This window comes from Hydractinia symbiolongicarpus, chromosome 5 (assembly GCF_029227915.1).
Source record: "Hydractinia symbiolongicarpus strain clone_291-10 chromosome 5, HSymV2.1, whole genome shotgun sequence".
Classification (NCBI taxonomy): domain Eukaryota; kingdom Metazoa; phylum Cnidaria; class Hydrozoa; order Anthoathecata; family Hydractiniidae; genus Hydractinia; species Hydractinia symbiolongicarpus.
In genome coordinates, this window is record NC_079879.1 from 20,757,479 (window position 1) to 20,776,857 (window position 19,379).

Sequence of the window (19,379 nt, forward strand, 5' to 3'; positions counted from 1 at the left end):
ACTTACAAAGTAAAATAATTTGGTCAGTACGTTCAGTAGTATAAAATAATAAAAATGTTCTTTACATGTTGTTCAAAATTTTTTGCTATTTTAAACTGTAAGTTTTTTTATACATTATTTTGTGCGTATTGATCCGTAACTATCACAATAAGGAAAAAAATGAGAAATATATGCCATTGTTTTTTTTAATTTAGCCACCCGTTTGATATATGAGTAAAAATACTGAATTATATATTATTCACCACTCACAGACGTAATTAATGGTATTTTTACCAGATTGTTTTATATTTTGGGTCTGGTGTGTTGTCGTTCTGCAAAATTATAGGTGCAAATACTGTTTTTACGTGAAAAAAATCAATTTTGTGTAACTGTACAAACTAATATCGAAACATTGCTAGCGTTTGCTTCAAGACTTTTTTATTATGATGGCTGTAACATGTAAATTGATTTATTACAGAGCAGACCAAGCCAGTCGATCTGATCTACAAAATCAACACTGTTATCATGAACTTTTGATCAGCAGCCATGCCGTGCGCAGTTCGCCTCTTCTTTAAATAAAAGGTAAGATTTAAACTTATTAATGTTAAACTAACTTCGAGAGGCAGTAAATTGTTTTCAATAAAAAAAATAAGTATCAGCAAGCAAAATACGTATTTCAGCGACTATCTGATGCGTAAAATATACTTCAAAATGTAAAAATAAAAATTTCTTGTCAGCTATAGCATCTCTTTGTAACTTTGTTGTCTTTCACCACATATAAATTTAGATGAGAGATCGTGAGAAATATTTTCATAATTTTTTTTAGACAGTAGAAAAACATTTTTAATAAGACACAGAAAAAAAATTTAGTCATAGAAATTAATAAGATCTTCTGTTGGTTTTATTAAGAAGATTTTTCATTACGATAAGAATCATCAATGTTCAACCTATTTCTCATAGTCTGACTGCTCTCGTCGTCCCGCCGTGTAATATTGAAACAGACAGAAAAGTCTGAAACGAGTTATTATTTTTTTATCTATCTATATTTAAATGTAATTGCAGCCAAATTAAAATAAGGACACAATATAAACTTTTTAAAAAGAATATTGAGTTATTCCAATTGGAAAGACTGTGGAATAAAGCATACAACCTTGAATTTCACAGTATGTATCTTTCTTACAATATTTTTTTTGAAGTTTTTAGCCCTTTTAGCACAAAAAGTGACTTTTATGGATCTTACTTTCTTTAGGTCCCTCTCTTTCACTTTTTTCAGTTTTTTTATGTTATGGGCAGCTAACTTGGGCACCAATCTAAATTTCGCATTCGCGTTGTGAATAAAAATACTGTAGACTCACAAAATAATACATTTAGGGTTGTATAATATATGGCGTCATAAGGGCTTTGTAATAAAACTCTTTAAGTTTGAATTCGTTAGCCAAGTTGTACTCGCCAATCTTTTTTTTTTATATAGAAAATTGTGTAGTGTCTAGTTATTGTTTCTTATGAGTAAATAAAAAGTTCGATAGAGAAGAAGCTTTTATTTCTACCTTGTTAATAGAACTATCTTGCTGCATGGTTAGGCCACTTATTTCTACCATTTTAGCTTTTTTCTACACACCTTATAATCATCTATATAATACAGAGAGTGTGTCTGTGTGTGAGTCTGTGTGTAATAGGCAAAGTGGATATGTTCATTTTTCTTCGATGACGACGAAAAATGTATGTCTGAAATGTTAAAATTTTTGACGTTATGGCGCGACGTCAATGACACTACTTTAACGTCAATATCTTATATTAAAATACGAAGCCATTATTACATTTACATTTCCAATTCCAATTACAATTACAACCCACGCTCTCAAAAATTACTGACGTCACCACCTCGTCTATTTATTAAATACGAAAGTTGTGTCTGTGTCCGTCAAGGTGGATATTTCATTTGTCATAAATATTACATAAAAAATTATGGAGAAAAAAAGATACTTAGTTGTGAAATGCAGTTATTTATGTGTTAATGTAGTAATTATCTCAGTAGATTTTAGGTTTTAAAAATATATAAAAAATTTTTCTCGCTTAGATTCTTTTTCTGGGTGCCACCAAATATTTTTGATCGCCCCTCTTTTAAGAAAGTTTGACAAGACAACTCCAAGGAACCAGGGAAAATGCTTCTACTTAGTGAAGGTTCCACTTATCTGGGGTTCCACATATCGAGCGGCAACTGGATATTTCTCCAACTTCACTACCAACAAAGTGTCTTAAGCAACTTGCTACCAATTTTCTTTAAATGGCTGTTGTCTGTGCCTTCTAACTGTTTCTAAGCGTTGTACAATGAATAATTACAGTTAAATGTTTATGTTATAAATGTTGTTTTTTTATTTAGGTACAAGCATTTTATTACAATGGTAATAAAATGCGCTGAGGAGATACTAATGCATTCAAATGACACATTCTATTTGGCGAGTTTAAGCAAGAGAGAAATTTTTCCAAAGACAGTTTATTTTATTTTATGCGTTCTAACCGTAATCATATACGCCATTAACTTAACAGGAAATGCAGCAGTAATATTTTCTATTTTACTACAAAAAACCTTGAGAACTCCTATGAATTATCTTCTATTAAATCTGTCGATTATACACATTTCTTCTGGTACGAACATCCTGTTTTTCACGTTTGTTACGGATACTGGATCCGTTGTGGACACACAAAAAAGCCAAGATCTTTTATGTGGGTATAGTGAAGGAGTGGGATTTTATTCAATTTGCGCGACAGTATATTTGTTTACATTGTGTGCCATTAGCGTAAACAGGTTCCTTGCAGTCCAATTTCCAACAAAAAAAGAATACCGAATGAACAAAAAAACAGTGATTATTTACAATGTACTCGCATGGTTTGTTTGTGCTGGTTTGGCTTCTCCATCATTCCTTTCTTTTCGTTACAACAGGCATGTCCGACTGTGTTTGCGACAATGGAACAATATCAAACATTCATTTGTATATCGAATAATTCTTATTTTCTTTGCTGTTACAGTTCCAATAGTGTGTTTTCTCCTAGCTTTATTCGCTCTTATATGGAAACGAACGAGAAGCAGATTAAATTGCCAAAATGGAGGATCAGTGAGAACTACAACGCTTAAAAAAGCAGAGAAATTGATTGTGTTGTCGATGGTAATTTTAATCGCCTGTTGGATTCCTTTCGCGATATACTGGTGCTTATGGACAGTTGGCTACTTTCCTGGTTGCAGTGGTAGCATTAGATCTATGACATGGATTCGAGTGACGATATTATGCTCAACAATCAATGGAGCAATTGATCCATTCCTTTATACGTGTGGCAACACGAAACTAAGAAGAGCAGTGACATCATGTCGTACATGGTTGCTATCACGGACAAAAGTTTCTGCCGTAAATAATGTAACTTAGGATGTGATCTAATAGTTGGGGGCAACGCCTTTTTTGTACTGCGGTCAGACCCGCTAGAATATTAATATTAACTGGTGTCAATGTGAAGAGAATCTCTGTACCCACGCCCTTAACTAACCCTATCTATAGTTAAAATCTACCCGAATAAGAATAATTCAAAACAGGCTCCTGTGGTCATGGTAATTCTATATAATAACACGAAAATTGACAGGCAAAGTGGATTATATTTTTTACAGTTATCTTTAAAAGCGTCTATAATAAATCCCCTATAAAAATGTTCTGTAATTTATAAACGTCTTGTTTAAGATTTTAATTGCCTAGAACAAATCATGTGACAAAATAAATTCTGCCACAGGTTTTAAGAACTAGTCTATAATATTAATACAAAGACTGTCAATGCCAGAGTGAATGTCTTCATTTTCCTCTGAAGTGAATAAAATAGTTATGTCTTATTTGTTAACTTTTTTGATGTTACAGCGCGACGTCAATGCATTTAGACTGAAGGCAATGTGTTTAATAAGACTGGGGAAGCCGTTACATTGCAGTTATAACTTTAAGGCTAAATAACTTGGAAACCAGGTTACCTAAACCTAGGGTCCCAAATCCTATTCGGTATAAACGTGTTGATGACGTCATCACAGGACGTTTAAATACTTCTGCAACCGTTCGTCAAAAGTACATGATCCTATAAATTTTCTTTATCAGCCTTTCAAGCTCTAAACAATAGAGAGGCAACAGTCAAATAAAATTTCTAATATATTTTTGTGTATGAACGGATTATTCCACGTCATCAAAATTAAAATGGCGAATCTTTTTCATTCTTCTGCCAACGTGGATTTTTTACGGGCTTTATTGATTAGTCTCTTATAATAATAATAAGACAATGTCTGTCTGTGTGTCTGTCTGTAGCAGGCAAAGTACATGTGTTCATTTTCCTTTAATATAGCCGAAAAAAATTATGTCTTATTTGTTCTGACGTTACGGAAAGACGTTAACAACATGTAATCTAATGTCAATAGCCTAATTTAAAATAATGAAGCTATTGTAATGCACATATAACTGTGAGACCAAATAACTTAGAAACAAGGTGATGACGTCCGTTATTATGAATAAATTGGGTAAGTTTTTTGAACCTGGGTTCCCGAATCCGTTTTGGATAGACATTTCAAGCTCTAAACATTACTGACAGCAGATAAAAAAATATCGCCAAATTGTTTTTGTATATGCACTGCTGACGTAAGCAAAACACCTAAAACAACCTATTTTCCATTACGGAGTTTTATACCGCGCAGGTATGGGCACTAGCAAAGCAGTTTATGGAGACAAATTTTTGGTTTGTTTTCTTTTATCTCGATAGCCGGAATAAATTTCATGGTCAGTTTTTAACAGGTATTATGGTTAGTGCTGCGAAAAGAAGCAGTTCTTCTACCTAAATGGATCTCGCGCGGGGCTTATCGACCAGTTTTATAACCGATAGTAGCAAAGTGATAAAATTGTTACGTTCACTTTGCTTTCTTGTTAAGTGTGACCGATACGAAAATAGGTCGGATCAAGCGGTAAAGTAGTCCCACCTCGCCCTGAAGAATTACAAGTATCTTACACCATATATTTCATATAGATACCGCTTTAAAATACTTACTAGCCTGACCCCTATTAACAAGCGTATCCAATCAATATACACGTTTATTTAGTTAATAAATAAAGTTAGTTTCAGTTGAATATAATCAATTAATGAATGAAAAAAGTAATATCGTTATCGAAAATGACGTTGAAGTCCATTCTCGAGGTCTGGGGACGACAATGATTGACGTGAAAATCATGACTTTTTAGTGCGATGATGCTATTCATGCATGCATGCTAACAAAGCATGCTGAATATAATTGTGGCAACAACTTATTTTTTGTCACCTGAATTTGGTTTTTAGGACAAAATTGATCCAAAGAATAAAATAATTTGTTTTTGATAAGAATAAATAACACAAAAAGCATGCTGAAGTTGACGTCACTTTGTCATTTCGCGGCTTAAAAAGGATGGAAAACATGATGAAGGCACTGAAGCACCTTGCCTAACTTGGTTCAAATATTAAAACCGCTTCGATTTGACAAACTTTATCATTGCAAACAAAATTTTGGTTAACGCAATTCTGAGCCTGCCTAATTTGCGAAAACCAGTTAAATTTTAATTATTGTTTTTATCTGGATAGAAAGGCAGGTGTGAAAGAGGAGAGAGATATGGAGATATAGACATATTATACAAGTTAATTAAATTCAACTATTTACAACTTTTTACATGCAAATTTGCTACTTTTAAACTGATACTTTGTTTCGCTTTTAAAGAGTTTTTAATTACATTTCCTTTCCTTTCGTGCAGTATATTTCAGCAAAAAAAATTCAATTCGACACAACCGGAACACCCTAGGAATTGGAGGTTTGGACACTAATTACCTTGGCGAAAAAAATTAGCGCGGAGAATTAACTTGAGAAAACAAAGTAATAACATGACATAACATATAAATCGATTTTATTGTTTTTATTATCTTGCTTCAATGATAAAAAATGAATAATGAGATGATATCTTGTATGAATTTGGTACTGCAGGCATTAAAAAATCCTGGCATTGCTGTAACTACAACCATTACCTGCGCAAATAAAACAAATAATTCTGCCGAACAGAATAATCAACTGCCTAACTTTAAAAGAAGTGTTTACAAACGTTTTTGGCCAAACTAATTAGAGACCAGGCGCCAAACTGCCTTAAGATTCAAAATGGCAGAAGACAGTGTCGAATTAAAGTATATAAAGAGATCTGATCTGCTTCAATTTTTGGGTATTCCCAAAAAAACTAAGGTTACCTGGTAACTTTCAGTTCCCATTTTGTATGCACTTTATTTTTTTTAATTGCCCTCTCTATGAGAATATATTTATCTTTATAAAGTGGAAGTTAATATGGCGTATTAACTGATTAAGCGACTCGGATTGATAAGTTGTACATAATACCATGTTAATGATTAATAAAGCAGAGGACTATGAATTTATTACTTAAAGTGTTTTTGAATTGTCGCTTTAACTTTGCCATTTATTATAGTATTGACTTCCCCTGTCATTGTTACAAGGTAATTTATATTTTGTGTTGATTACAAGTATATAGATAGGTAGATACGTACCAAAAATATTCGGGAATATTACACTTTCTTTTTATTTTCTTTATTAAATTTTTTTTTAAGATTCTAATTAAAACGAACAAAGATACAACCAGTAGCACCTAAACCGAAGCGGAAACCAATGCCACAAACAGATCGGAGACAGTTGCAGCAACCTTTACCATCACCACTACCAAAACAATCACCGAAGTTTCTGTCAGATGTACAACAACCAATATTAATAAATAATAATTCAGGAACTGATAAAGCAGACGCAACACCTAAACAAAGTATTACCAATGAATATCAGATAGGATTGGTAAGTAAATAATGGTGCTATGAAATATAACTAACGATTATATATACTACAAAACAAGATGAACAAGTAGGCAAAATAACTGCATGTAAAAGTAAATGATTTAGGAAGGAACAGGAAAACACTGAAAATATGATAAAAAATATTATATATAATATTTTTACAGGAGTTTTCATCGGATGGGTATGATAAGTTGTCAATTTCAATAGCTTATAGATGGTGAACTGTACCTTATATTGTGCAGTTGTAACTTAACCTATGGGACAAACAAGGGGATAGAGCTCTCACAAAGAATCTCCTACGTAATCAAATCACAAGTAAACACGGCTTTTACTAAAAAAGCTTATATTTTTTTACTTACTTGGTTGGTTGGTAAATGTATATTCTTATTTTTCAGATGAGGAACATGGCTATGAATGCACTTCACAGTATCAAAAAGAATCTATTTATGACGATCCTCATTATTTGCAGGGTTTTACTAATTTATGAGTTACCTCTTGTGTTCTATGCTTTTGTAGGATTTGTTAAAGTAATATATTACACCTGGAAGGATAGAGTAAAGCAGTTTTTGGCTCTTCAGGTTCAGGATTCGGAATATCGAGAGTTTAACTTTCACGGTTAATACTTACCACGAATTTTTCTTTAGAAGGAGCACTGTTAGGAAAAAAGAAACCGACTGCTTTCAAGCCAGGTCAAGCTAATCAGGTAAGACATGGCTTTGACATCAAACAACAAGATGGGCTGTTTAAATGAAATTTAAAATACGGTTGGATATATCACTAAACAAGACGCCATTCAGAACAACCTCGTACTCAGGGTTTTTATAAATTTCGACGAAAACTTGCCTTAACGTAAAAACCATACAAGTAACAGGGACGAGGGTGTTGTCTGTATGGGAAAGCGGAAAGAGAAATACTTCAACCTGCATGGCAAATTTGTGTTTTAACATTCAAAGATATTATTTAGCGTTTTTCTTTAATTTATAGGAAGTTCTCCCAAGAGATTTGAAGACACAAAAGGTGAAGGGTACGTCTTTTATATAAAAAACAAAAAGAATATAAGCCTTAGAACAGGTTTAAAATATTTGAAGCTTTTCACATTTTTATGATTTGCTTAGATGTTTTAAAAAGATATCGCCCACCTACAGTTTTAAAGGAAGACATTTTTGTGGAACATTTTTCTGCGGAATTTATTTTTCCGATTACGGAATGTTTAAATTGCAAATGTAAACTTGTTGAAATATGTCTAATCAGAAGCAAAAAAACGTTGGATGAATTTCAAAGGAATGTAAAAAAGTGCTTTAAACGCAAACACATTCGAGACAAACAGTGGAATTCGTATTGTTTCGTGTTGCAAAATCAATAAAAATCTAACTTCACTTCACTAAATTTTTTTATCTATATTTAGAACTTATTTCCCAAGAATATTTCACAATGTTAAAAATTTCCATTCCAGTAATCTGTAGAAAATGAAAGTTTGCAAAAGTACGACTGGATACGAAACAAAGACAAAGCTTTGAATGCACATGTTCGAGAAATTATAAATAAGCAGTCATGTTTTTTAGAAACTGTACCTCACGATGAAGCTCTTTGGAACTATTTTTGGTTCAAATGCATATCTCAAACAGAAGCAGAATATTACTTGAAAGAACTGGGACAGGTAAATATGTCCAACCAAAGTTTGTAAAATAGATGTCGCGTTACTAGCTGGCAGCCCTGTTAGTTTGCTTTCAGTGCGTAAAATCATAGGTCCATCTTGAAAAGTCTTGTTAGAGACTAAAAGTGTTAGTCGACCCTTTTCTCTTGGCCTACAGCGGCACCAGTAATTGTGCTTGTACGACTCTCGCAGCTCAAATAGAAGCTTTTGGTGGTCCAAGGTGCTTAAATGATAACACAGTATAACTAGGGGCTTAAGAATTATAAGTTTGAAAATCTCCTCACTCCTATACCTTATTCTAGGTTCCTTTTGCTTAGATGTAGAAATAAAAAAATAATTCTAATTTAGCAAGGAGCATTTCTCGTGAAACCAGAGACAGCTTCCGATTTTCGTCTGTTTGTTTATCACAGAAAACGCATTGCATAGCTTCGGTAATATTTATCATTTTACACCGTCAATAAAACCTGGCATACCGTTTTTATTCGCACGATCGCCTGCGATCGCAGCAAGGTTGTGTGTTACTTTTACTCATTTGAGGAGCTCATTCGAGTGAATACAGTGTTAGAAAATAATCGAATTCAGAAGAACAACAAATGTACGAATGTTTTGCTGAACAAAACTTTTGACATTTTAAAAAAGTTCGTCACCCCATGCGACTTTATTTGCAAGATTAGTTTTTAAGAATTATGCGCAATTGGCTAAATTAAATTTTGCGAAATTTTCAGGCGTTAGGGGGGGATAGCGGTTTTATTAATTTAGCCACGGTGGACGACTACACGAAACTGTACACGTTTTATAATCTTAGCATAACAAAAGAAGATAAATACGACTACTTTATCCTGGAAGGTCACCATGGACATACCAGATCTCATTTTGTTCTACCGAAAACAAGCCATCAGATTAACTCGCTCAAATGTTTTACTGACGCTCACTGAAAGAAAATATCTTAAAGACAACCGTGCTTGCGTGTTGAAGAGAACTGCGTGTAAATTAAAACTCCGGTGTGACGTCCATAACATGACAGCGGGATTGTATGGACGCAATAATTTGATATAATTCGTTAAAAACTTCATACTTTGTTATGAGCGTTATTATTATCCGTATAGTCAAGAAAATATTAAAACTTCCGTTAGCATTTTTCTTAGAGAACTGAACTCAACTTTATTTCAATAATTCTGTAAATAATGGACGATTTTAAGCGTAACCCAAAAATCGGGAAAATGTAAAAACCTAAAAGTATGTTAATCCTATACGGTCCTAGGAAGCAGGGATGGATTCCGAATACAAAACAACACAACTTTATTTCACCAAGGGGAATAATTCTGTAAATTTTGGACATGTCATTAATCTGATTTCCCGATTTTTACCATTTTTACCCGAAAAATGATAATTCACTCTGGGACTAAGGTAATTAATTTTAAAGCAAATAATGGTATTTTCGACAAATTCAAACTTCCGATGATATAAGTAAATATTTATTGCTGGCATTTTGCGAATAGGGCTAAATATGGCACCGTTTTTATATATTTATATAACACGAACGTTATAGAGTTATCAATGTTATCAAGTGCTAAAAACACTAAAACAAGTGTTAGCAAGCCTTAAACTGTAAAAAGTTGTTAACATTTTTTTCATCTGTAGACATATAATGTAAAATAAGTATAAAATAATTAAACATAAAAAAATGTATTATTTTAAATATTATTTAATTGTGTGCATCTTTTTTATACGTTCCCAGATACTCCTGTATCTGGGAAGTTATAAAGTGGCTACTCCCTATTTTAGTCCAAAAGTAACTCGTCAATTCTGAAGCATGTTGCAACATTGACGCCTGACGATTGTTGTAATATGTCGCGTAACGCCACCACCCTAACTCCTTTTCTTTCGCGAAGTTTCCTTTCAATAATTTGTCACAGTTTTGATGGCTTCAAAACAACGAAATTTATCAGGTAGATAAAACGGTTCGAAAACATGCGCGAATGGAGTGTCGTGGCCACACACTCTTTGAATCGGTGCTTCCAAATGAAGAAAGCATTGCTCCTAAAAAAAAGCAGTTTAAATTTACAACAAAATCACGGCTTGGTGCAGTGACCGAAAGCATTATGGGTAAGAAGGATACGTAGTTGGAAACAATTTATAACATAAGATCACCACAGCAGTTGTACTTCGAGGTGAAGTAAAGCTCCCCTCATGTAATCTCATGTAACTGGGTTGTTATGAATTAAACAAATTATTATGCATCAATAACTTAAAAAACGCTTTTATCAACTTTGCACTTTCACTGCCAGCAACAAGGGTGACAAAGTTCGGAATATCACGTCAAAACCAAAGTAGACATACTTGTATTGTACTAGCAATTTCAGCAGCAAAACCTCCTGTGATTGGTGCTTCATGCGCGATAATAAGACGACCGGTCTTCTGAACAGACTAGAAAGTAAAAATTATAAAGCATATTACTCACAGCAAAGTACTTATTAATAGCAGTAATGACAAGTAGGCGAGAAGAGAAGAAGGAAAGGGAGGATTCTATAATAGTTTGCGAAAAATTAAAGGCTTTTTATCTATATTCTAGTTTTTAGCAAATAAAAAAAAGCTAAAAAATAAGACAAGGAGAGACCTTCTTATTTCGTTTTAGTACAAAATAATATGCGAATAAATTCCTACCTCAGCAATTGTTTGCTCGTCCCAGGGAATAATAGTTCTTAAATCTACAATCTCACAAGATACACCAAGTTGTTGTTCCGCCATTTTAGACGCTTCTCTCAATACCTGAATTTGTGTTCCCCACCCTAGAAGTGTGACATCACTCCCTGAAAATAATGCAAATTGGAGATTGTGTTTAGGTGGTTAAAATACTAGAATTTTAATAAAAAAGTTTAATATGCGAGTATGAATTATGCTAGCCTTAATGCGGGGGCAAACCAGTCCAACATGTTGTTGAATGAATCAATGGGGAGCCGTTACGAATTGTACATCAGACATGCGGTGCAAAACGTTCGAAGTTTGTCAGTGTATGTGAAGTTCTTATGTTGTATGTGGTGTTGAAGTAAAAGGCGGAGGCAAACAAAATGGCGGACGGAAGGAATTCTGCAGTGCTGCTTATATTGCTGAACGTACAGACGATGAAAAACCAACTAGCGGAAAAACAAGAGTGGATAAAGAGGGAACAAAATGGATATTTTAGTAATATGATTAAAGAATTGAAGATCAAAGACAGATTTGGATTTAGGAAAATGTTTCGGATGGATGTGGGGGATTTCGATTTCCATCTTAATGAAATATCCCATCTTATATCACCGGGCCAGATGAGCAACTGTGGTGGCCAGAGACCAATCATAGCAGAAGAAAGACTCGCCCTTACTCTTTGTTTTTTTGCGACAGGATTTATTGATTTCGAACGTTTCAACGTTCGAAATTCGCGGGATTTTTATATGTTGGATGAAACGTACCACCAAACCAATCCAACATGAAAATTCACGCAACTCAGATAGAGAATTCCTTTGATCTTGCCGAAAATGTTGGATGAAATGTTTGACGGCGATTAAACTTCATCCAACATCGTCCAACACGATTTTTTCTTCTTTTTTGAAAATTTGAAGTGATTCAAACCAGTCCCACATTATATTTCATCCAACATCACAAAAATTGCATGTTGGATGAAATATTGGTTTGCCGCCGCCTTTAAGAAGGTAATTAACACCCCTAAAATATTTTAAGTCATTGTTTTTGCTTAGACTATGTATAATAAACTTAATGTTTCTATGCAAAATTTCGAAGGATATAGCTAGCTAGTTAAAAAGGTTTGAGGTAAAAGCAAGATAAGTAATTATATTGAATAAATCACGGATATTCAATATTTTTACTTGGATGCTCAATATGATATTAAGATGATTTTATTGATTGTTTTTGTCCTCAGTAATCATAAACTTTTCCACCGCTATTAGCTTGACTTTCGTGTAAGTCACTAAAGTCGAAAACCAACAACAGTTTCGTAGCCTCTTTAATACTACGTACCAGACTTTAATATGACGTACCAATCTTTTTCTTACAGTGATTAGTAAAAAATCGCGAAAGTTTTTTCTTTATAGTACATACCTTCTTCTACTATATCAGCTTTTGATAACGGAAGTTCGTAATCATTTACAGGTACCTCTTCAACTATGAGAAAATGTAGAAGCACGTGATGCAAAAGCATGTTACATGAAAATAAATTATAATCATCCTTCAAAAATGAGAAGATGTCGTTAGCTCGCGCGCATCAAAGGTAATTTAATATTTCATCGGTATACACAAAAAAAATTAGCAATAATTCTGATACTTTTTATTCGCTGAAATTTTTTTTAAAATCCATGTTTTTCATAGATAAAAAAAGACAAAAATAAAATAAAAAGAAAGCGACATTTTAATTTGTTTCAATATTTCAGTTATATCAGCCGTAGGCTTTTGTTGACACCAACACAAACTAAATACCCTGGAAATCTGACGATTTTTTAGTATGAATGTATAACGGCTAGACCCCTGAATGATAAAGACCTGCTCAACTGTGGCTATATTAATGGACATCCTACCTGCTTGTCTGTATAATATTTTTGGTTCCAAAAAAACGACAGGATTTTTATCGCGAATAGATGCTAGCAATAATCCCTTTGCTTGGCTGGGACTTCGGGGGATCACAACCTAAAAGGGAAAGCAGAATTTAGCAAAATAAGTAACATACTGTGATGAGCTATGGATTAAAGAAAATATTTAGACTTTATAAGAGCACTTTGTTAGCATGTCCCCTTTTTGGTAAAACGTGGTACAGTATATATCTTATGTGCTTTTAATTTTAACAGAGCTAGTTTATATGAATATTTAGTGTGACATTGAGACGAAAATCAAAAGAACAGGATCATACTGAGCCGGAAATTTGTGTCACATCGCTTTCTAGTAAAAATAATAAGAGCGCTTTTTAAAAAAACGAGAGTGTGTAAAAAGCTTATAAGAAGTGTCAGATTTTTTTTATTTTTTTCTTCTTTAAGTTTCTCAATATTGTACAACATGATCCAAATTGTTTTTACATTTAACATGACAATTTAGACGGTAGATGCGTATTATAAACAAAAATAATCGCCAGAATGACAACGTTTTGCTCAGAAAAAATCACATTTTAATCGGTTTATGCCTTTTAACAAATTTTCAAACGTTTTGCCTCGGTCATGGTATAGTATACTATGTGCTCAGGCATACTAAACAAACACTTCCTACACAGAAAGAAATTGCTCTAACACCAACGAATGAGAGGTTGTGTCACAAAGAAACATATCTGACTCAACTCTACTCCAGTTCACTTATTTCCATTGCTTCTCTGTTCTACGCTCTTGGCATAACATAGCATAGCTAGTTTTCTACGTTTTGACGGCAAAGGAATTTGGTAAAAAAGTTGTATTATTCCAACGTAAGCGCTAACATGCTACTACGTATGCAATTTTTGTGTGTTAGAAGCTGTTTAAACGTATATTTTCAGAACGTAAAAGTCTAGAGGATTAACGAAAAAACGATATGTCGCATAAAGACACAAAAATACATAGTAACAAAGATCTTTCAGTATTATTGATAAAACAAGACTACTGGTGCTTGATTACCTTCAAACCCGGTGTGTGAGCAAAGTAGGCTTCTGGCATTTGTGAGTGATACAATGCACCATGCCCAACCGCTCCACATGGCGTTCGAATGGTAAGTGAACCACAATCAAAGAGGTTGCCAGAACGATATCGACACTTTGCAGCTTCATTTACAATCTACACGAGTAAGTTAGATTCTGTGATACTACGGAACACGGCGGCCATTTATATTTATGAGGAAATCCAGGACTTTCCCAAGGGCTTTCGACAAAAACAGAAATTTAGCAACAACAAAAAAAGGTTCAGACATGTGTTTGCTACAAGTAAGAAAAATACTTAAATAGACCAGGCCCTGAAGGGGGTCAAGCACCACCCAGAAAGGGAAAATTTTTTGTTAGCAACATGTTATGTCTTAGGTATTGGAGCTTCAGAAAAGGTATGATAAATGGTCTAACTCCGGAGGGTGAACCCTCCAAGGCTCTCCATCTTGGGTGCTTTGACACAATTTCTTGTTGAAATGCCTGTTTCAGTATCCGATGTTTCTGAAAAGTTACCCCTGCCTTAGATAGTGTATTTGAGTATAAATGTACCTTATTAGGATAACATTATAATTCTAAAATAAATTTCAGTAGATATTCTGCTGCACCCTCTAATTTTGATTTTTGCAATATGCTTAACAAATATGACAAAAATAAAAAAACTTAAATCGACTAATCAGTAATCATTCTCATCACCGTTCTTAGTAACTTTCCACGTCACTGCCAAACTCTGATTCGTAATCGCTCTCCTCCTCCAAAAGTTTTTCCAAATCATCTGGGAATGCCTCGTCAAGCCAATGAATTTGACCCACCGCTGTCCATCCATGTTCTTCTATATTTGGGAATTCAGCTTTAGGATCAACAGCTCTCTTCCACATGTAAGCCACAGCAAGTGCTCTTTTGCAATGTAACTTTAAAACGATTATTTTATTTTATTTTCTATGCTTTTGATTAAAGAGTTGACATCGTGCATCATCTACACTTTTCAATTTTTGACTGTATAGCAAACAGAAATATTCTTCCAGCTGCTTGAACAAGTCTTCTGATAACTTTTTACCAGAACCAAGATTAGCAAACGATGCTTCAAACCTTTGATATTTTTCAAGAATTTTCCAACAGATGGCTTTTCCTATTCGAAAAAAGAAAGATAAATAATCGTTGCCTGAAAAGCATGCAAACCAATCAATGCTGAACATCTTGATAACGATAAATCAATTGCTCCAAGGAAAATGCGTTTCCTGCTTTTTCCACACCCACTGTCAACAATTACCCTATCATTTTCATTGACTAAAAGTGACAGGCACAATATGACGATGTCTGTGTCGCCAGAGGGTGATCTGACAATTACATGGTGTTTGGGGGATTGTTGTACTCCACAGCATGTGTCACAATTTTTGTATCAGCTTCTTCCTGCGTACTTAGCAACCTGTCAAACTCAAAAATTCCTGACGAGTTAACTTACATTCATCTTCTCTTGAAAGCACAAGGGTGTTGCATTTATTGGCTTCTAAAGCTCGCGATTTTTCATTTTGCAGTGTCTGGAAAATGAGCTGTATAAGTCTTGTTTTGTTTTGGCCACATGACAAAAACTTCTCTTGGCACTTTGGATCTTGCTGATTTAATGATACTTTGCGATGTACATCTTTTTTCTCTCTCAGCATCTTTGATTGAGTTTGAGAAAATAGCTGTCAGCAACAATATCGACACGATCATATCCTCTTGGTAACAAAGATAAAATTTTCCAGAAAAGATCTTCATAGTTGACAGGAATGTCAGTCATTGTTCTTATCAGTGCCATCAAATCAACAATTAACGCTGTTTTGCTTTTTTCAAACATTCTCTGTTCTGTAATTCTTGATAATATGTTTCTGGAGTTCCCTTTTGTTGGTCTTCCTTATTGATCCATCGGCTGTACACAAACTAAGCAGGACTTCAGCCAGCGTAGATTGGAAAATAAGGATTTTCTCTCTCTTAATGGATTCATGGAAGGGAACTTCTTTTCTTCTTAGTCTTGTATTGATTTAATGATGTATTTCACAGAAAGTAAACAACTGGTTGCATCATCTTCAAGCTTGACTCCAGAACTCAGAGACACCAAAACATCTTTTTCGACATCGAAACCGAACGGATTGATGTATTCTTCTGTCAAAATCTGCATGACACTCTGCACAAATTTATCGGATTTAGCAATTTGTGACGGACGTGCTGGTTTATACACACCAGGATCATTAGCGCTAATTCACACATTTCACGAAGTGATTGGGTGTTTTTAGCCTGCTCTGATCTATTCATCACCCACTTGTGCACCGAATTTTCTTTCGTACCAAATGCTTTGATTCGTTTTACGTTACCACTGTCAAGAGGTTTAAATTTGCTGAAAGAACAATTTTGATTATTGTAATGTATTACATATGCATTTCAGTGTCATTTTGCAGTATCTACGTTTCTAAAAAAGAAAGCAAACATGTCAATTGAGAAAAACACTCCATAAATTCACGAGACCTTAGAAAAAACTCTAATATTGAAACAAATAGAATCAACCTACAACGACGCTGGTTTTTTGTTGTGATTTTGCTAGCAAGTATTATATAAATTATTATTTGGTTCTGTTAAGCAACAAATTAACTATATGCACATGTGAAAACAGTAAAATGTAAAAAAAAAGTCAAACTCTGATCTGTTGAACTATTAATAATTAGAAATCTTTAGAAATTACCAGCATGTGTAAGCAGGTAAACAAAAAAACTTAAATACAGAATAATGTTGACCAGCGTAAATATGCTTCAAATCTACATCAACTGAGTTTAATACAGACAACTTGGCTATTAAATTGCACTGCGATTGAAGGAGGTACAATGGTATGACATATTTCAAATAGTATATATTATCTCAAAATGCTGCTACCATTTTTGTTTTCATATTTGTTTGATTTGTTTGCACAGTTTCACATAAGTACGAAGGAATTCTGGTTACTTTTTGAGCTCTGCAATGAAGTGTGCGACAGAGTATCTACCAAAATTTAATTAAAATCACAATGTTATCCTAATAAGGTACATTTATACTCAAATACACTATCTAAGGTAGCCTACTTATTCAGAAACATCGGATACTGAAAAAGGTATTTCAACAAGAAATTGTGTCAAGCACCCAAGATGGAGAGCCTTGGAGCGTTCACCCTCCGGAATTAGGTTATTTACCAAACCTTTTCTGAAGCTCCAATACCTGAGACATAACATGTTGCTGACATGTTGCTGTTAAATATTATTACAATTTGTAGTATGATTTTAACTGTGTGCAGAGAGAGAATACGGCTATTATCACAATGACCAGTTGTTAGCCGAAAGTAATAATATAGCAGGTATTTTCAAAATACGAAGTTCCCTTAAAAAGTAATGTTCATTAACATTTACCTGGTCAAAAGCTGGAAATATATAATCAGCAAATTGAATTTCGGCTATGGCAGTTGTTCCCATGTTAGCCAGACCTATGCCAAAACCAACAATGCCTTGTTCACACAGTGGAGTATTGAACACCCTGTCTTTTCCTATAAGTTATAATTTAATTAGTAAATTCAAGTATCTGTGGGCATTTTAGTAAGGTTGGGTATTTAAATCACGCAAGTAAATTGAATTTTTTTTTTAAAAAGATGCAGATGAGGTTTTCCCACACTAAATCAATTGAATGCTTGAATGCAGAGGGATCTCTATTTCGCTTTTTTATCATTTGAATTATTTGAATTAAGGTTAATTTGTTTTGCGAGCTTCGTTTGTTTCTTCTCTTCTATTTTCAAAAAGCTTTATCGCAAAAGAACAAGATGTGTTTTCATTATTTTGGCACGGGGTGGCAAAATTTAGGAGAAGAACCATTCCATTATTCAGGGGATTTTGACAAACTTTCAGAACAACATGAACACTATAGTTGATAGTCCATTTTTCGCTAGAACACAATGTTAGTTATAATTGTTTTTGAAAATGTGATAGCAAAATATCACTGCCGGAAAGAATAAACAATTTCAAGAGATTTTAGGAGAAATAAATATTTTTGGTGCATATTACATAGGGGGAGGGGTCTCAATTTTTCAGGTTCTTTTGGAGAATTTAGGAAGTGGCCCCTGTACTGTAAACAAATGAACATACATTAACAAATAAAATCATTACTTTTTGACAATTTTGAGACATTTTATGAATTCAAAAGACTTTTTACAAGTCTTTTCCTGCTATAAATGAATATTTGAAAATTAGGTAGACCAAATACGACACACAGACAACTAGTAAGTCGTAAGCCTTTTAATGAATTTGAACAGGCAGTCTTGTTTAAGAAATTTTAATGACAGTATACCATATTTATCAGCTAAGCCCATAGTACAACGAAAAACACCACCAAAGTTAACATCTTCACCAAATATTACTGAAGATAAAATTAAAAACTACAAGAATAGTAACAACAACAAATATGAATAACAAAAACAACAAACAAATTATAAAAAGAGAATTTAATGACAAAACAATAATCTATAAATAGTTACATGCGGTGTCATCAGTTTCCATAGCAATATCCATCGCATTGGTTAAAGATTGGAACAAATTCATTTTCTTTGTTTCGCCTAGAATACAAAAAATTAGTCCAATACAAAACAAAACATCTTATACCTTTCTAGCTCTCAAATTTTATAAACCTATACATACCATTAACTGCAATTTTCTCAGCAACGAAAGAAAATGCTGATGCATATCTTTTTAATAAAATATGTTCTCGAGGTAAAGGATAGTTTAGAAATCTGCGCATTCCCCTTAATATTGTCATATTTTTTTCTAAAAAATTATAATGAAGATTAACAAAAAAATACAAAAAGATCTGACAGAAATTTAATATGTGCAAGTATGGAATGTGCTTCCAATAGGACAAAAAAATTGTATCAATAATCGCTAAAAAATTATAGGGGAGGGGGAAAGGGTTGAATTACCTTACATTGGAATATTCTAAGTCAGGTAATGAATAATGATCAGTTTTAATGTACATAATATAAAATACGAAGTCCTTGGTCAAGGACACAAAAATCGCAAACTTGTTTTGTACTTTTGGTATTAGGCTTTGTATATTACAATACAACATCAAAAACAATTATCTGTTCACCAATAAGCAACATTATAAGCAACAAAAAATTGTTTCAAAAGTTGCATTTTGGGATTTAATCGTTTAAAAAACAAGCATTTTTAAACAAAGTTAAAG

General features: G+C 33.5%; 1 protein-coding gene and 1 long non-coding RNA gene across 2 annotated transcripts; one reads left to right on the forward strand and one right to left on the reverse strand.

Annotated features, from left to right (window-relative positions):
• The first annotated feature begins 5,225 nt into the window (after positions 1–5,225).
• On the forward strand, positions 5,226–9,774 carry LOC130645271 (uncharacterized). Its single transcript, XR_008982692.1, has 5 exons — positions 5,226–7,558; positions 7,840–7,879; positions 8,418–8,512; positions 8,858–8,940; positions 9,315–9,774. It is a non-coding gene; the product is annotated as an uncharacterized LOC130645271 (long non-coding RNA).
• On the reverse strand, positions 9,634–19,118 carry LOC130645269 (2-oxoisovalerate dehydrogenase subunit beta, mitochondrial-like). The gene is made up of 10 exons (XM_057451199.1): positions 18,836–19,118; positions 18,676–18,753; positions 18,489–18,557; positions 17,561–17,694; positions 14,134–14,289; positions 13,078–13,186; positions 12,605–12,667; positions 11,174–11,319; positions 10,850–10,936; positions 9,634–10,549 (listed from the first exon to the last, which is right to left on the reverse strand). The coding sequence occupies exons 1-10, from the start codon at positions 18,951–18,953 to the stop codon at positions 10,409–10,411; spliced, it is 1,101 nt and encodes a 366-aa protein (XP_057307182.1). The 5' UTR covers positions 18,954–19,118; the 3' UTR covers positions 9,634–10,408.
• Between the last annotated feature and the right edge of the window lie 261 nt (positions 19,119–19,379).